Source organism: Dipteris shenzhenensis, chromosome 4 (assembly GCF_047967505.1).
Source record: "Dipteris shenzhenensis isolate YYH24624 ecotype China chromosome 4, Dip_SZ_1.0, whole genome shotgun sequence".
Classification (NCBI taxonomy): Eukaryota; Viridiplantae; Streptophyta; class Polypodiopsida; order Gleicheniales; family Dipteridaceae; genus Dipteris; species Dipteris shenzhenensis.
In genome coordinates, this window is record NC_141599.1 from 12,565,709 (window position 1) to 12,582,476 (window position 16,768).

Consider the following 16,768-nt stretch of genomic DNA (forward strand, 5'->3'; position numbering starts at 1 on the left):
TATTTGTATTATTTGTATTACAACTGTAATAGGGTATTGAACACTAGTTTAAATTAATCCATGCAATGTATCAAATACTATATTTACTATGAAATCGTGTGAATAACTTATTCTAACAGTTTAGATGTATAGATTAAAATGCACAGCCAGCTTTCGTGAGGCGAATTGTACAACAAAACACCAAAACATTTGAAGACAAAAATAAGGGCTTTTGAAGTCACAAGCAATGGGTAAGACCATATGTTAGCTTTAGGCTGGGTTTCTTGTGAGAATCGTTTGCTCAACTTTGTCACTTAAAGCTCTGATTCCTTCAGCTTAAAATGTAAACCTTGCACTTTTTCTCTCTTAAATTCTTGCATTCTCCCGCTGATTGCAGAAATTTGAAAGGGCAGAGGGTCAACTGACCTGAAGGGGAAAATCATAGAGATGCATGAAGCTTTCTTGCCTGTGGAGCACAGTTGGCCTGATGGAGTACTCTTCTAAGTCAACTCCCATTGGCGTGGAGGCTCAGTTTTGAGTGCATGAACAAGAAGCCATGGCGGATGCACTAGGCACATATGCTTACAATTGAGCAGATCATCTATGCACACGCTCACTTTAGCTAGCATAAAAAATGGACTGACCTTGACGTTTCTCAATGGGTCTGTGAGGACACTAATTTGAACAAATCTAAGTGAAAATAAAGAAACACAAATAGTTAACAGGCTCAAGTCAAGGCTGGCATCCACTTGAGTAGGTTCTTCAGATCCTCTCCCCATATCCTCAATTGCATGGATTGGATCGTGTGCAAATGGAAATTGAGATAATGAATTATAATAAAAAACTACCTTTCAAATGATTCCTGCTTATGTTCTAGGGATGGCTATAAGATCGCATAACTGGAATTTCGTATTAGATTCTGATTATTTGTTTGGTTTTGTTTTTTTGGAGGGCAAGCATTGCCCCTATAAGTCAATTTTACTTGCTGATAGCATAAGACATATTTGATCATCCATTAAGTCATTTTGTGGGAACTTGCTTCTAATCTCATCTACCACTGCACCTGCAACTTCACTAAGGGCATTTTTCACTACTTGTACTTTCTTCAAAAAAGCCTATCAGCTTTACATATTGCAGTCTTTTGTGCCTTTTGTTTTCTCTTGTCAACCTGAAAACCTGATTATTTGCACGAAGGCAAACATAACCTTCCTCATCACATGTTAAAAAAGAGGAATCCCCATCCAAGTCTATTAAACTTTTCTAATATTTGAACAATTTAATTTCTTGAAAACTGGAGCTTGACTTTTTATTACTCAAATTAGTTAGGAGGCACTTGTGCTTTCTTTTTAAGAAGTCGCTTTGGTTGGATTGGAATGTGAGGGTCCTTAGTGGCCTCTTTCTGTTATCATCTCTTGTAGAAATAATACAAAATTTTCAGTATCCTTTTTTTATCTGCATATAAAGATTTATTATCTAACAAAATGGAATGCATGTTGGAAAGCCAGCACATTAGATCTTTTAAAAGTTTACTGGTAACGACTTTCAAATCTTAAAGCAGTACAAAACAAAGGAGTCTTTGTGTGGGAATTCAGCACATAAGCTGTTTATATCAATTTGTTTTTATCAGAATTTCAATGCTTAAAGTAGCATGAGAAATGAGCTAACTTTTGATTTTATTCAAAAGGCTTGATTAAGGTGGTACTTTAAATAACTGATCATTGTATGAACTTGAACAGAATGAAATATGTAGCAAGATCTTCAACTCGTTTCATTTAAAAGAGGACTGGATGCTTTATCTCTTCCTTTTTTAAAGATGCTTTTATTATACAGGTTCAAGACTTCACTTCCAGCCAATGATGTGGCTCTTGTTTATGAAGAGCTGGCAAAACAGGTACGAGTTCCCATTTTACTATTTTTAATGTGAAGGCAGAGTGAATGTGTTATACTATATCTGTAATATTATGTGTGGTTATTTAAGGCCTTCATATTTATGCTCTTTATGGTATGTTGAAGTTTCTGTGACATTCAATTTGTAACTCCTATGATTCTGAACAGGATTTGGTTGAGTTACGAACGTGCTCACATAATGTAAAGTGAGTGGCTTGTCCTTTAGTTGTTGAACGGGCAGGGTCAGCTTTTCTGTCAGAAGTATATAAATGGGATACAGTTTTGCAACCACAACACTCTGATTTGTATTGGCATTTGATTCGTTCTTTGTTTCAGAGAGTTCTCATTTCTACACCTGCCTGGAGGATACCGACGGCTGATCCAGGTTGCAACTGGTTTTGAATGGTACTTCATCTGTGGACTATTTGTACTGTGATCATATGAATTTGTCAGATCCTATATAAATTGACTGCATAGTTTCATTGACTATTCATTTGCTTATGCAGGAATATTTTGAAATATGGTGATTCAAGTGAATCCTTAGCTGAGACGGACTGGGAGAGGGTTACCCAACATAATAAGAGCAAAGAGGAGTCTATGCCCTGGCAGGAAGAAAAACCAACAAGCACCTGCACAGAGACTATTACAGCAGAGATGACAAGCAAGTTGAACGAAGAAGCGACCAGCTGTGACGCTACAGGCTGTCAAACTGCTGTTCAGCTAAAATTCACATTGCCTCCTTCATGTTATGCAACAATGGCAATAAGGGAACTCTTGAAAATTTCATCATCGGTAAGATCTGTGCTACTTTCCTGTGATGCCTCACATGCTGTTTTGAAGAAGCTGATTTGTGCATTGCTTATTGACCCAAATGTTCAAATATGTCAAGTAGTAGGTCACGTGGTCACATGCTTGTTTGGGACCAGAAAATAAACAAAAAGCCTATGGCAGTAATTGTTTGATCGAATAAATTTTTGTGAAGAAGCCTGAAGCTCTGTGATTCTGTTGTTAAATTCTGATTAACTGTGCATATACATGTATCAGTGCCATAAACCTTAGGAATGCCAAACTATGCACTTTGTATAATTCTATGTGATCTATTTGTTTTTCATCAGCAACATGATGTGTTGTAGCATATTGTTTTGGCAGGTAGCATTTCACAAGACTTTGAATGGAGAATTGTCTTAGCAAGCTTCAAAGTCTGATTGCACGGTTTATTCAGACAAGCTCTCAGAGCCTTTGGACAAGCCAAGAGAAGCTTGGTAACAATGCTGTGGTGTTTTCTGGTTAGTTGCGTTCACAAGAATTCGACAAAAGCATTCTCCTTTTGGTCAGTTGCGTGCACAAGAACTCGACAAGCATTCTAAAGGTTACAGAATCATTCACTTCCATTCCTCTGAGAGTCACTTCAGATCCCAGGGATTTTTTGTGCTTAATACACATTCTAAAAATGTAAGATGCAGATAAAGGATACGTGAAATTCTTTGTGCTCCCAAAGTTATGTGAAATTCTTTATGCTCCCAAAGATTGTTTGGGAGTCGGCAGCTTAAAATTGTTTCTGATTCATGGTATGCAATGTGATATAATAAATTCTTAATGTGCCATATTTTCACCTTGTTAGACACGTTTTTCAAGAAACCTGTGCAGAACAGGAAGCTTTGAAGTTTGCTGGTAAAAAAGAACTTGCGTGTGACTGCAGTCAGTGGAGAGAGAGCTGATTTTTGTATCTTGGGAGTGAATGAATTACAGAAAGAATGTATCTAGTGTTCAAAACCCTTGTCACTTATTCTCTTTTGAGATACCAATGTTTTTGTAACCCTTGTTGCATTAAATGCCTCGACCATCTAGAGGGCATTTGGGCCTAGAAGTCTAAGGTTGAAAAGAGCAGTTCGGAGTAGGGATTCAGGGTTTGAGAAAGTAGCTTTTTGGTTGCGAGGAAAGGGCAAGAGTAGGTCTGCGATTGGGAGACAGGGATCAAAGGGGTTTTGAGGCTTCTAGAGGACTTGAAAATCGTTGTTTGTGAAGTGGAATAGATTTGGGAGAAGAGACGGAGAGAGTTGAAAGAGAGGGATATGGTGTCGGTGAAGAGGGAGAGGGTTTGCAAGACGGAAATGGGTGGATGCAATTGCAGGAAGAGGACGAGAGAGAGTAGTAGGAGGATTGCAAAGTTTAGGAGGGGGGTTGCGCGGTTTAGGCATGCTAGTACAGAGGTGGGAGTGTAAGGGAGCATGGTCACTTGAGTGAGTGCAGGAGTATCAAGAAGTGAGTTAAACCCAATGCCCAAAGAGTGTTGACTTCATTCTTTCATGGGCTATATATATATACTTTGAGTGTTGACACTCTCTAGGTCTATTGTCTCTTTGTGCAAGGTATGTGAGGTTTGACACTGTAGCTCTAGGACATAAAAAGTAAAATTTAAAGAGTATCAAGATGTAATTGATAAGAGATTTAGCTATGCCTATGCTATCATATTTATGAAACATGCTTGTTGGTTCAAATTATTACAAGTTGAGTTATGTCACTACTTAAATACACACATGCAGGTCTATTGATGCATCTTGCACTATATTTCAGCTTATGCACATGTTAGTGCATTCAAGGTTAACAAACATATGTTGATCTTGTCTAATGAAAGGTTCATGATGTGATTGAGGCATCTTATAAATGTAAAGCACTATAGTCCTTTTGTGAGCAACCTTGGTAAAAGCAAGGTCATGATCTTCAGTACATCTCGAGTCGTTATACATCGGGAGCAGTTCACATTTGATGAGTCATTTGTTGAGATTGTTTCGTCATATACATACCTTGGGGTTGTCTTCTTTAGATCTATTTTCATTGTGAGACCTGCGATGCAGGCACGCTTCATCGGCCAGATTAAAGAGACATTGTTTCCGCTCCTACTCTTAGGATCTGCAAACCAAGGAATTGCTGTTTGACTCCTTGGTTCATCCAGCGGGGATGTATGGCAGCCCTTGTTAGAGGTCGGATCTGTCAGATATAGAGTGGGCTCGTGTGGAGCGACTATAGGCTCTCATGCTATCAGAAGATGATTCACGGTAAACTGTTCGTCTCTCACCAGATCATTCAGATTGAGTTTGGGTCATCCTCACTACAACTGGATGTTGTATTTCAGGTCACCTACCTATACCAAGTCAGGGGATACAAGGATTGCAATTTTGGGCGTAGCAGATTATCATGGTTGGCATTATTCTCTTCTATGACACTATGAGCACAGCAGGTGACCAGAGATGTTGGCATGCACGTATAGAGAGATGGTTTGAGCGACTGGGGCTCCACATGGATAGACTCCCTCCCCTCCAATATAGCATTGACGCATCGTTCTCTCCTCTCCTTTCACACGAGATCAACTAGATCATCCATGAGGATCTTTTACAGTTACACACATTTCGGACTTGGTTGGAATCGAGCGAGCTTCCAGTGAAGCTCAGCTTCTACATGGATCAGTGTTTACATATGACAAAGCAGGGTTTCATTGACCCACTAGGATATACGCAGATTCACTTATCCCACTCATTGAGGATCTCTATTAGATCGTTTTGAGTCTCTTCACATAGATTGCGCATTGAGAGTGGCAGGACAGAGTTCTACCCTAGGAGAGGCGCATATGCACGTTATGTGACATACAAGAGGTCGGGTCGGAAGAGCATTTCATTTTTAGGTACGTAGTATACTATGAGGTCCAAGGATGCTTCTACTTCCTCTTCAAAGATAGTTCTGGAGTGTTGTTCCGATTTCTCTCCTATTTAGAATAAAGATGCTTGGCGGCTTTCATTCATGAGGCAATCAGACACTGCCGCGAGCGTCTACTTCGATCATGGAGACAGGAGCAGACAGGGGTCATTGTAGCCCTTGTTAGACGTAGAGCTATGACCAGGAGACGGCACAGGACCATGCCCACGAGCAGTCGATATCACTCTGTCATTAATTTCAAGCTTCCATTGTCCCATCCACCTTGATGACTTGATGATGATGTTGATGAGGATGACGATGATGATGATACTGATGTGTAGTCGATCACTTTGACATGACTATGTAGTACCTAGCACTAGCTTTTTACATTTTGCATTGGTGTGGATGCTCGTTTAGTAGTTTCACCCTCAAAGTTTGTTTGTATTAGGATTCTCGCAGTCTCATAGACCCGTCGATCTTTCGAAGACTTTAATAAACTCTCTCTCTCTCTCTCTCTCTCTCTCTCTTTCTCTCTCTCTCTCTCTCTCTCTTCCCTCGTCTCGTCCAGCTCCTTTGTCCTCAGTCGCTCCTTCGCCATGCTTGCTGGTCTACCTCCTTGCTTGCTGCTTCGTCTCCCATGCTCACACATCATCCGTCCTCTTGCTCGTTGCTCCGTCCTCTCCTGCTCACTGCTATTTCACCCGTAGCTCATCTGGTTGCGTCTCCACGTGCATCTCTGTGTGTCTCCATTTGCACCCCTTCTGTGCCTCAATTCGCCTCTCACTCGCCTCAGCCACTCCTCAGCCATCCCCTCACCTGCTCGCAAGCGCTCTCATTCTCGTCCTTATCAACCCCTCACTCGCATTCAGCGTCACCCTCAGACATCTCCTCACTTTTCCTCAGCGTCGCCTCACCTGGTCTCAGCTGTCTCCTCAGCCTCACATTCAGTCGCTCCCTCACCCGCCTCATGTGTCCCTTTACTTTTCTCTCAGCCTCACCTCAGCCGTCCCTCACCCCGCGCAGCCTCACCCTTAGTTGATCTCTCACCCACTCAGCTCGTCCTCACCCTTAGTTGATCTCTCACCCACTTAGCTCGTTCTCGTCCTTGCCCCACTCAGCTCAGCTCACCAGCCCTCGCCTCACCACTCGACCCTCAGTATCTCTCACTCAGCTCTCATTTTAGCTTCTCATCCATCCTCACACTCAGCCTCACCACTTGCCTGCACACTCTTTCGCCTCGCTTGTAGCTCCTACTTGGCTAAGGCTGATGCTGGGTGCATGGGTTTGCGGGTCCTCATGAGGGATCGCAACCCCCGGACTGTGATGCTTCACATACCTGCAAAAAGAAACAAAGAAAGGATTTGAAGTAGTATCACAATATGGGAAAAGGAGAACTTCTCATAGAAGTACACAACATTTGGGCACATAAGGTGGAGTTGATCCGAGTTGCTGCACATGAGCAGGCTCATTTCACCCAGGCACAGATGCTTGTTATACAACAGCATGGGAGTCTCATCTAGGAGCTCAAACAGGACATCGTAGAGCTCAAGGAGGTTTCTTCTTTGAGCATGGCCTAAGGGGCAGCAGTGGAGTGTTGAGAGATATGGTGCCATGAGCACATAGATTAAAGGGCTAAGGTATGTGCTAAGGAAAGAATCAAAGTAGCCACCTTAAGATGTGGACTACATGATGTGGAGATGTGGATTGAGGATATCCACAAGGAGAGATGTGGATGAGAGGATCCCACATGGTTTGACTATTCTAAAGGCTCTCTCTATATAAGAGGCTTATCATGTATTGTTGAGATAACACATTGCAATAAATTGAGTATTGCGTACTTATATCTCTTTCATGGTGTTTCAACCCTCCTTGATCATCTTGCTCTTCATGCATCTATACTAGGAGTGCTCGATCCTTCACTTTAACATGGTATCAGAGCCATGGATAGCTCATTTCCTTTGAGAGGTGGTGTGAGTTTCTTCAAGAGGTTTTTGCTGAGTGGAGTTTTTGATGAATGAGGTTCTTTCATGTAGAGTCTGTTCACTTTGAGATAGACATCTTCAAGAAGCTGCATAGCAAAGTTTGCCCCTCCCACGACCTTATTAGCTAGCTTCGGCTCCTCTCTCTTCATCGAAGAAGAAGTTTCCTTGCCACCTCACTCAGCCTCCTGGCTCTCCTCTTTTCTACCATCGTCCCTGCCGGTAGCTCCCTCCTCATTAACCAAGGCAACAGTCTCAAGGGAGAATGAAGGTAAGCTCCAGCGACACTAAGGTTCACAAGCAACAACTGAAGCTGCAGTCCCCATCCCTCCACGGCTCCCAACAACAAAGGAGCTTCCTTCAAGAGACGACGAACCTCCAGCAACCTCCAGCATCGACTCACCAACCAAAGCAGCGCATGTAGCCTCAAAATCTGCAACAAACATTGCCCGTGACCCGTCGAATTAGCTCATTCAGCAACCATCCTCTGCATCAACGTCCAGCCAGCCTCTCTAGAGCCGACCTCTGCCAGCAACGACTAGCTTCAACAAGAAGAGAGTGCCGAAACTGTTGGGTTGCCTTCTATGCTCTTTGTAGCTCTACTTAGTTCCTCAGCATGAGCACCAATGAATGGGACAGCATCAACTGGCGCTGCTCCAACGACATCCAGCTCTAGACCAGTGCAATGCCCACGCTCCAAGGTGCCCACGCTATAGCCTCTGGAAAGCCTTTCAACCGGCACACGAGGTGACTTGACACAAAAGGCAGCAACTCTCCTCCATCTCCAAACGTGGCGACTTCAGTGACAGAAGCAAACAACAACAATGAACGACTCCCTCCATCGACAACGCACAAACTCCCTACAGCCAACCAAGTAACTCGGACGCTATGACTTTTCAAAAGTCCTTTCCTTGGAGGTACGACAACTTCAATCGCGCCTGACCACCATGGCCTCAACAACAACTTCAATCTCTGTCCGTATTGACATCTCTGCACAGAGTCTATCTCTCTCTACACTCCCTCATCAATACGTGTCAAGATAGGACTTAACTGTGGTTAAATTACAAGATAACCATGGTTTAGCGTGGTTCAGTTAGTGGGCCTAGGTTCAGTTACTTGAACCATAGTAAAGTTTGATAACCTTGGGTTAACTCATTTGGCTTAAAAGATTGACACATGGCAGAGTGCCACATAAGAATGCAAGTGCCACCTAAGCACATAGCCCCTGCCAAGCACAGCTTGGAATTCAGCATATGAATCCCTATGCCACATCATCAAAGGCCCTCTTCTTCATAAAAACTTCGACAAGCCATAACTTCCAATCCATGAAGAATTTGGACACGCTCCAAAAAGAAAAAGTGATTGTCTTTCGGAGCTCTACGTGCTTGTTAGATCAGAATCATTGTTAGCAATTAGACATTGACAATATTGAAAGAAATTAATTGGTAAGACCTTTGCAACAAATGGAAAAGTAACGCATGAATGTCATAAGCATGCCAAAAGCACAAGTGCATGAGATGACCATAGCACAAAGCATGGCATCCACACAGAAAGCATTAAGGCACATGGAAGAACAAAGCATCATGCATCAAGCTACATCAAGTGACGAAGACAACGACATCGACAACATGTATTGAGAAGCAACATCCTTTCCACCTTCAGCCCATGTGCTTGTAAAACAAGCCTGACCACCTGAGAGTAGCTATGAAAGCACCCAGGGGAGGCATTGACATGTAAAAGCCACACTTGACCACCTTAAGTAGCAATGCATGCACTAAGGGGGGGTGATGGAATGTAACTCACATCTGACCACCTTGTAGTAGCCAAAGGATCATGGCACCAAGGGGAGGTGTTGAGAGATATGGTGCCATGAGCACATAGATTAAAGGGCTAAGGTATGTGCTAAGGAAAGAATCAAAGTAGCCACCCTAGGATGTGGACTACATGATGTGGAGATGTGGATTGAGGATATCCACAAGGAGAGATGTGGATGAGAGGATCCCACATGGTCTGACTATTCTAAAGGCTCTCTCTATATAAGAGGCCTATCATGTATTGTTTTGATGAACTATACAAGTATCGAGTTGAAAACAAGACGTGTTCAAGACCCATTCTACCAACATTAAGATTTCATTCGAAACCATATTTTTACCCAAAAGTACCATATTCTTTTCAAAATAACAATCCTTATAGTAGAGAAGGAGAGCTATCGCAATCCCAAACCTTTGCAATACAACCTCCACAAAACAATAAAGGGGAAGAGAGGTAAATCTCAAACATATTGAAATTGGAAAATATACTCACAAAACACATTGCAATAGATTGAGTATTGCGTACTTATGTCTCTTTCATGGTGCTTCGACCCTCCTTGATCATCTTGTAAAGATGGATGTGATATCATGAGGGTTGGTCCTTTTAAGATTGTCTATGTGCTATTCTATGCTAAAGATTCTTCCCATGTAGTATTTCACACTACACCAGTCACACGCTACCCTGCCTATGTGTGCTTTGTGGATGTATCTTCACTCGATTTTCAGTTCAAACTTCCTCTTTCTATTATTTGTTCATAGATAAGCCTCTCTTTTCTATCTTCCAAGCATGGCTGACATTCCTGTGTTTTGTGGACGGGTGGAAGAAAATCCAAATGAGTATCTTGTGGCCTTCAAGCGCCGTTGTGTTTCTCTCAACTTTCTTACTGAAGACAGATGGCTGTTGGTTCTTCCCACATTTCTAGAGGGTTTGGCTCAAGTGTCGTATGAGAAGCAAGCCGAAGACGTTCGCCAAAGCTGGCCAAGGTTGACAGCAACGATGATTGAGTATTTTGGCAAAGAAGAGGAGTCGGAGAATGTGTACCTGTAGGTGGAAAACTTGAACCAGTCAGAAGGTGAGACGGCACGTCGATATGTGGATCGAGCGGCCGTGCTCCTGGACCGTTTAATTGCCACGCAGGAGGACAATGCCGGGTGCTGGGCTACCTTGTAGCAGGAGCAAGTGATGAATTCCGCCTCAAGCTTAAATGGGAGAATCCAGAAACTATGGTGCTAGCACATGAGATTGCTCAAAAGTTTGATAAAGTTCAGTCTGACCCCGCTTCAAAGAAGATGATTATCCCTCTGCAACCCCCTCAATTCTTGCAACAACAACCTGGGGGGTCTAACTCAAGGGCATACCCCCACCCCTCATCAGGGATGTATCCACCACCTCCACCTCAAATGTATGGTCTACCCTTAGATGCTTACCCTCAACAAGGTGTATATCCTCACCCTCCGCCTCGAAGATTTCCCCAGCCTCGCCCACGAGCCCCCCTCCTCTCTACTCCCGTGGCCCCTCCAGCTAAAGAGGCCCCCCCTGCAACAGAACCTAGAGTCAATGACCTAGCCAAGGCCCTGAATGATCTTCGGCTTGAGATGGTGGGCATCAGAAATCAAGCCAACCGCCCTCCAAGAGACCGTGCTAATGTTGTATGCTACGAGTGCCACCAGAGGGGTCATTATCGCACAGAATGCCCCAATATTCCAAGGGTGAATCTTCTAAGTGAGTCGGGCACTGAGGATTCTGATGTAGAGATCCTTGACCTTGGGAAAAGAAGTCGTGCCACCTCGGACCCCTCTCCAAACCGTTGACCGGGCCACCCAGGAAGGAGGTGTCCTTCTCAGAGCCCTCAGATGCTGAGATGGCAGACCCACCAACAAAGAAGACTAAAAGATCTCGCAGGAGTAAGTGGTCACCCTCGGATTTTTCCATCGGCTCAGGGCAAGAGGATTATTCGGTTGTTCAGGATCTTGCTCATCGGTCTTTGAGCATCACACTCCCTCAACTAATAGCATTAAGCCCTAAGGTGAGACGTGAGCTGCAGTAAGGTCTCTCAACAAGGAAGAGCAAGAAAAAGGGAAAGGTACGAGAGGTATCTTCTATCTCTGAAGAAATTTATCGGCACCCACATACAGTAGATGTCATCATAGATAATTGCCTTGTCAAAAATGTGTGTGTCGATGGGGGAGCTGCATGTAATATCATGGTGCCCCGAATCATGAAGAAATTGAATTTGAAATGTACAAGGCGTTCCTCCACTCGAATCAAGGTAGCAGATGGTCGACGACTCGCCACCATGGGAGTCATTGAGGATTTGCCCATCACTGTCAATGGGTTGACCACCACTGTCAATTTCTATGTAGTGGACATTGAAGATACAGGCAGAAGTTACCCAGCCATACTCGGGAGACCATGGTTGAGAAAGAGTGATGCAGTCAGCTATTGGAAGACAGGACACATGTCTTTTGGTGCTTCCAAGGAGAAGATCCCGGTGCAACCTGGTGCCATGGAACCGGAAGAAGAAGAGGAGCATGACAGTGATACTCTCTCATCCTCAGCGTTTGAGTCCATGGAAGAATCAAACGGGGGGGAGGAATTCTCAGAGGAGGAAGTTTACATGATGGGGGTGTCTCCAACCCTGCCACCTGCAGAAAAGATAACAGCTAGTCCTCAACAGCTCGAATCAATGCTTTCTCCAGACCTCACTCCAAGTGAGAAAGATGAGTTTCTAGAAATGTTCAAAGATTTCCCTGACCTCTTTGCAAGTAGCTACCACCACCTTCGCCATGTGACTGCCATAGAGCACAAGATAGAGCTGAAGCTTGATGCAAAGCCTGTGGCTCAGAAGTATCGGAGATTAGGGCCCCTGTAGACCAATGCTTTGCACTCAGAGTTGTAGAAGCTTGTAGAGGCTGGGTTTATTGTTCCGGTTCACAATACTGAATGGGTTTCACCAGTGGTAGTCACCCCAAAGAAAAACAACAAGTGGCGGGTCTGCATCGACTATAAGAAACTCAATGCCACCACCAAGAGGTATCATCATCCTCTGCCCTTTCAAGACCTCATTCTTGAGAAGGTAAGTGGTCATGAGATGTATACTTTCTGTGATGGTTACTCTGGGTTTTATCAAATCAGAATTGCCGAGGAAGATGTGCTTAAAACCACATTTGCCACACCCTGGGGGACATTTGCATTCAAAGTAATGCCATTTGGCCTCACCAATGCTCCTGCTACCTTTCAAAGATTTATGCAGATGGTGTTTGCTTCTTATTTGGGGGATTTCTTGGAGGTGTTTTTAGATGATTTCTGTATATTCTCGTCACATAAGGAGCACATCATGAAGGTTAGATTGGCCTTCCAAAGGGTCAATGATGCAAATGGCAGTCTCAACCCTGAGAAATGCACCATTGGAGCCACTCAAGGGAGGTTATTGGGACATGTTGTCTCATCCGAGGGCGTCAAGCCTGACCCCGAGAAGGTAGAAGCCATCCTCAAGCTCTCCCCGCCTACAACCAAACGTCAGGTACGCTCATTTGTCAATCTAGCAGGATACTATCGCCGCTTCATTGATCAATATGCTGCTTTGACATGACCCATGACTATGCTATTAAAAGATGGGGTTGATTTCTCTTGGGATGAGGATTGTGATCATGGGTTTGCACAAATCAAGAATGCTCTGGCTTCAGAACCCATTCTATGCAATCCAGACTAGTCAAAGACCTTCTATATCAATCCTGGGTTTGGTGAGCACACTCTGGCAGGTATTCTTCTCCAGCAAGGGGAGGATCGGTTCATGTATCCCGTTCGATTTTCTTCTCGCTCGACACTGAGCGACACTATTCAGAGGCTGACAAGCATGCCTTGTCTTTGGTGTTTTGCATTGAGAAATTTAAGCATTATGTGGCTAGAAAGTACTTCTTTATACTCACTGGCACTGGTCTTGCAAAGCAGGTTCTTCAATCACCAAATCCCATGGGCCGGTTGGCCAAATGGTTGGCAGTTCTACAAGAATATGATTTTTCTTTCAAAATTGTAAAAGGGGGTTGTTCCAACTTGAAGAATGCTTTGATTGATTTAGAGGAGTGCCTTGATGTAACCCTTGTAGCAGCCATAGAAGTTGGGGATCCTTGGTATGGTGGTATCTACAAGTTTTTGACTGCTTTCTCCTTTCCTTCAGAAAGTACTAGCTATGAGAGAAAGAAGATCCACAGAGATAGTAGGCGCTACACCCTCCTTGATGGAGTGTTGTACCATCAAGGCATGGATGGGGTACTAAGACGGGCCATTGATGCATATGAAATGCCTAAGGTATTGAAGCATTATCATGATGGATTTTGTGGAGGCCATTATGCCAGTGACTATACAGCTAAGAAGATTTTACATGTTGGATACTACTGGCCGACCTTGTTCAAGGATGTCACTTTGTATTGCACAACCTATGAACCATGTCAATTCTTTGGTAGGAAGGATTTGCGTCCTGGGCAACATCACCCAGTGATGTCCATCCATCCGTTTCAGAAGTGGGGAATAGATTTTATCGGGCCCTTGCCCATGACTGCCCGCAAAAAGAAGTATCTTTTGGTAGCCACTCAGTATGTCACTAAGTGGGCTGAAGCTATCGCCCTCTCTACTGCAAATGGCAAGGCAGTTTCAAATTTCATATTTGAACGTATCTGCACAAGGTTTGGGACACCCATGGAGATAGTCTCTGACCATGGGAGCCCATTCTTAAATGAAGCAGTGGAGTTACTCATGGATCGCATGGGTATTGATCATCACACTTCTAGCATCTATTATCTAGCATCCATGGGTCAAACAGAGCGTACCAATGGCCTCCTTTGTAAAACCATGGGAAAAATGGCCACAGGGAACAGGAGCCAAATGGGATCAGAAGGTCACTGAAGCCGTGTGGGCTTACAACATCACTCATAAAACATAGGTCACACTCCTTTTGAGTTGGTGTATGGTACTGAGGCAGTTTTACCACTAGAGATAGAGATTCCGGCCTTGAGATTGGCACAGGAACAGAGGATGATAGAAGATGAACATGTAGAGGCCAGATTGGTACAACTCGAGAAGTAGATGAAACCCGATGCCTTGCACTACACCAAACAGAGATCCAAAAGAATCGACAAAAGGCCCGCTTGGATGCTAAGATTCCCAAGGGATGGGAAAGACACTTAGCTAAGGGGGATGTTGTGCTATGCTTTGATAACAAATTGGACCACCAAATGGATAAGAAGTTTCTGCCACTGTGGACTGGTCCATACAAAGTCATCAAGGAATGTAGCAATGGGTCTGTACAAGTTTAGGAGCTGCATGAACCATATGGCAAGAAGGTGATCAACAAGCGTTACCTCAAGCCTTTCTTTGTGCGTGATGGACCCAGGCATGGAAATGCTGTGCATCCCCTGCCTGGGGGGGGGAACTGTTATGGATAAAATTGTCTAAGAAAAAAGGCATTAATATGTATGTGTGTTTGTATATGTGGCAATAGTATAATAAAATATGGTGTGCATAGGGCCCAAGGTTGAGGTGGCAGGGCATGACCATGTGCCACTCTTCCATGTAAGAGGACCCATAAGGTGTGTTGTACATAATCCATGATAGTAATATTATAAAATGTAAGGTGGCATGGCTCCTCCATGTGCCACCCCTCCACCTAGGCTGCATTTAGTGAGATATGGCTCAAAGTCCATGGGAGAAGCAATATAGGTGGAGATGGATATTATATTGAGTTATTCCCTCCATATGGGATAGGCCCATGTGGGGGAGGTATAGAAGGTCCAAGAGAGCAAGTCAAATAATGGGGAAAGTAGGATGAGGTGGCAAGATTCCTTGTGCCAACCCTCCACTTGTCCGCCTAGAGGTTTGAACATATTATAAAATTGGAAAGAGACCAAGGGAGTATCATAGACTTGAGATATGGGGCTTGATTTATGTGGAAAATTGAGGCAAAGGGTTGTCGCACACAATTGAGAGTGCGTAACTGCCTAGCCCACATGGGAGACTTTTCCACACACACCATGCATGTGGGAGGATACATTAATGGGAAGAGACCCCCTCTTTTGGCTATAAAAGGAGGGGGCTATTCCTTGATGAGACACGCTCATTCTTGTAAAGCCACCTAGCTAGTATTTTGATATTTCCCTCTCATCCAAAGTATGGTTCTCTTCCCTTGATGTCTCCATCTCTACACTCCTCCTCCAATCATGTACATGCTTCTCTTCCCCCTCTCCTTTTCCCCTTGTGTCATAATCTCCCTCTTCCTTCCCTCCACTTCTAATTCCTCTTAACCTCCTATGACAACGGTTCGCCCTCATGGTCTCCTTTTCTCTATGGCCCTCGAGCGTCGCCATGCTTAGCCTCTAGCCTCTGGTCTCGATTTCTTTTCCGGCTAATAGTACTTGAAGCCACATGACATGGCTTAGCTTCCTTATTTTTTGTACTTGAAGCCACATGACGTGGCTTAGCTTCGTGCTATATGTATATACAAGCACTTTTTGAGCTTTCAATTTTATGGCATTTTGGAGTTGTAATGTTTTATTTGGAATTGTAATTAAAATGCAGTTGGCTGTAAGAATTGAAGTACACAATGTGGATATGGGATTCTTGTAACTATATAGCATACACAACATACACAGCATTCTGTAAATTTAAAAAAAAATAAAATAAAGCGCGTCTATCAGTGCATCTATAAACGCGTCTATATACATGTCTGTCTGTTCGAGAAGCATCTATATTTGCATCTATAAACACGTTTATAAGTGCATCTATTTAAGCATCTAAGTGTGCGTCTATACGCACGTGTGTCTAATATATAGACGTGCTGATAGACGCAGGTCTCCAGACATGAAAATAGATGAGCAAATAGACGTGCCCGTAAGTTTTTTATTTAGTTCAGTAAACGCGTCTGTGTGTGCGTCTATGGGTGCTTTGTCTTGTAGTGCTCCACACGTCCTTCGTTCTGATATGTTTTATGTTTTTCATGAATCAGATCTTAGTTACAGTTTTTCAAATCGGGCAAGTAGCTCCACTTATGTATGATCCCTGATGGTTGGTTACCCATGGCCCAGGTACATCTTGCAAGTTGTACAGAACACGAAGAGGTCCAAAGTAACATGATTATACATCCAGTCGATGCTTAATGGTATGTGAATTGGGGTGCCCCCAACAACATAACAAATGTCATGAGGAAGTGGATCCAAGAGTATAGGGAGGAAGATCAAGTTGATGCTTTGGTATGAGATACAAGAGGTAATACATAAGTAAGCCAAACCTAGAATGTTGAACCGAGATCAAGTGCCCTAGGAACCCAAACCTTGAAAAAAGTGACTAGGGCAAGTGAATCTTAAAACCGGAACAAAAGCTAGACCGGATTTGAAACAAGTGAATCCGAAACCCATAATGGTTTCTTATAG

General features: G+C 43.6%; 1 protein-coding gene across 1 annotated transcript in view; it reads left to right on the forward strand.

Annotated features, from left to right (window-relative positions):
- Nucleotides 1–3,592, forward strand: part of LOC147902470 (Pseudouridine synthase family protein) — a 90,194-nt gene extending 86,602 nt beyond the window's left edge. The window contains exons 16-20 of the mRNA XM_087373599.1: nucleotides 1,810–1,870; nucleotides 2,035–2,072; nucleotides 2,203–2,271; nucleotides 2,373–2,658; nucleotides 3,016–3,592. Of these exons, the coding sequence (XP_087229725.1) occupies nucleotides 1,810–1,870; nucleotides 2,035–2,072; nucleotides 2,203–2,271; nucleotides 2,373–2,658; nucleotides 3,016–3,054 (493 nt within the window). The 3' untranslated portion in view covers nucleotides 3,055–3,592. The remainder of the gene's footprint in view (nucleotides 1–1,809; nucleotides 1,871–2,034; nucleotides 2,073–2,202; nucleotides 2,272–2,372; nucleotides 2,659–3,015) is intronic.
- Nucleotides 3,593–16,768: the final 13,176 nt, after the last annotated feature.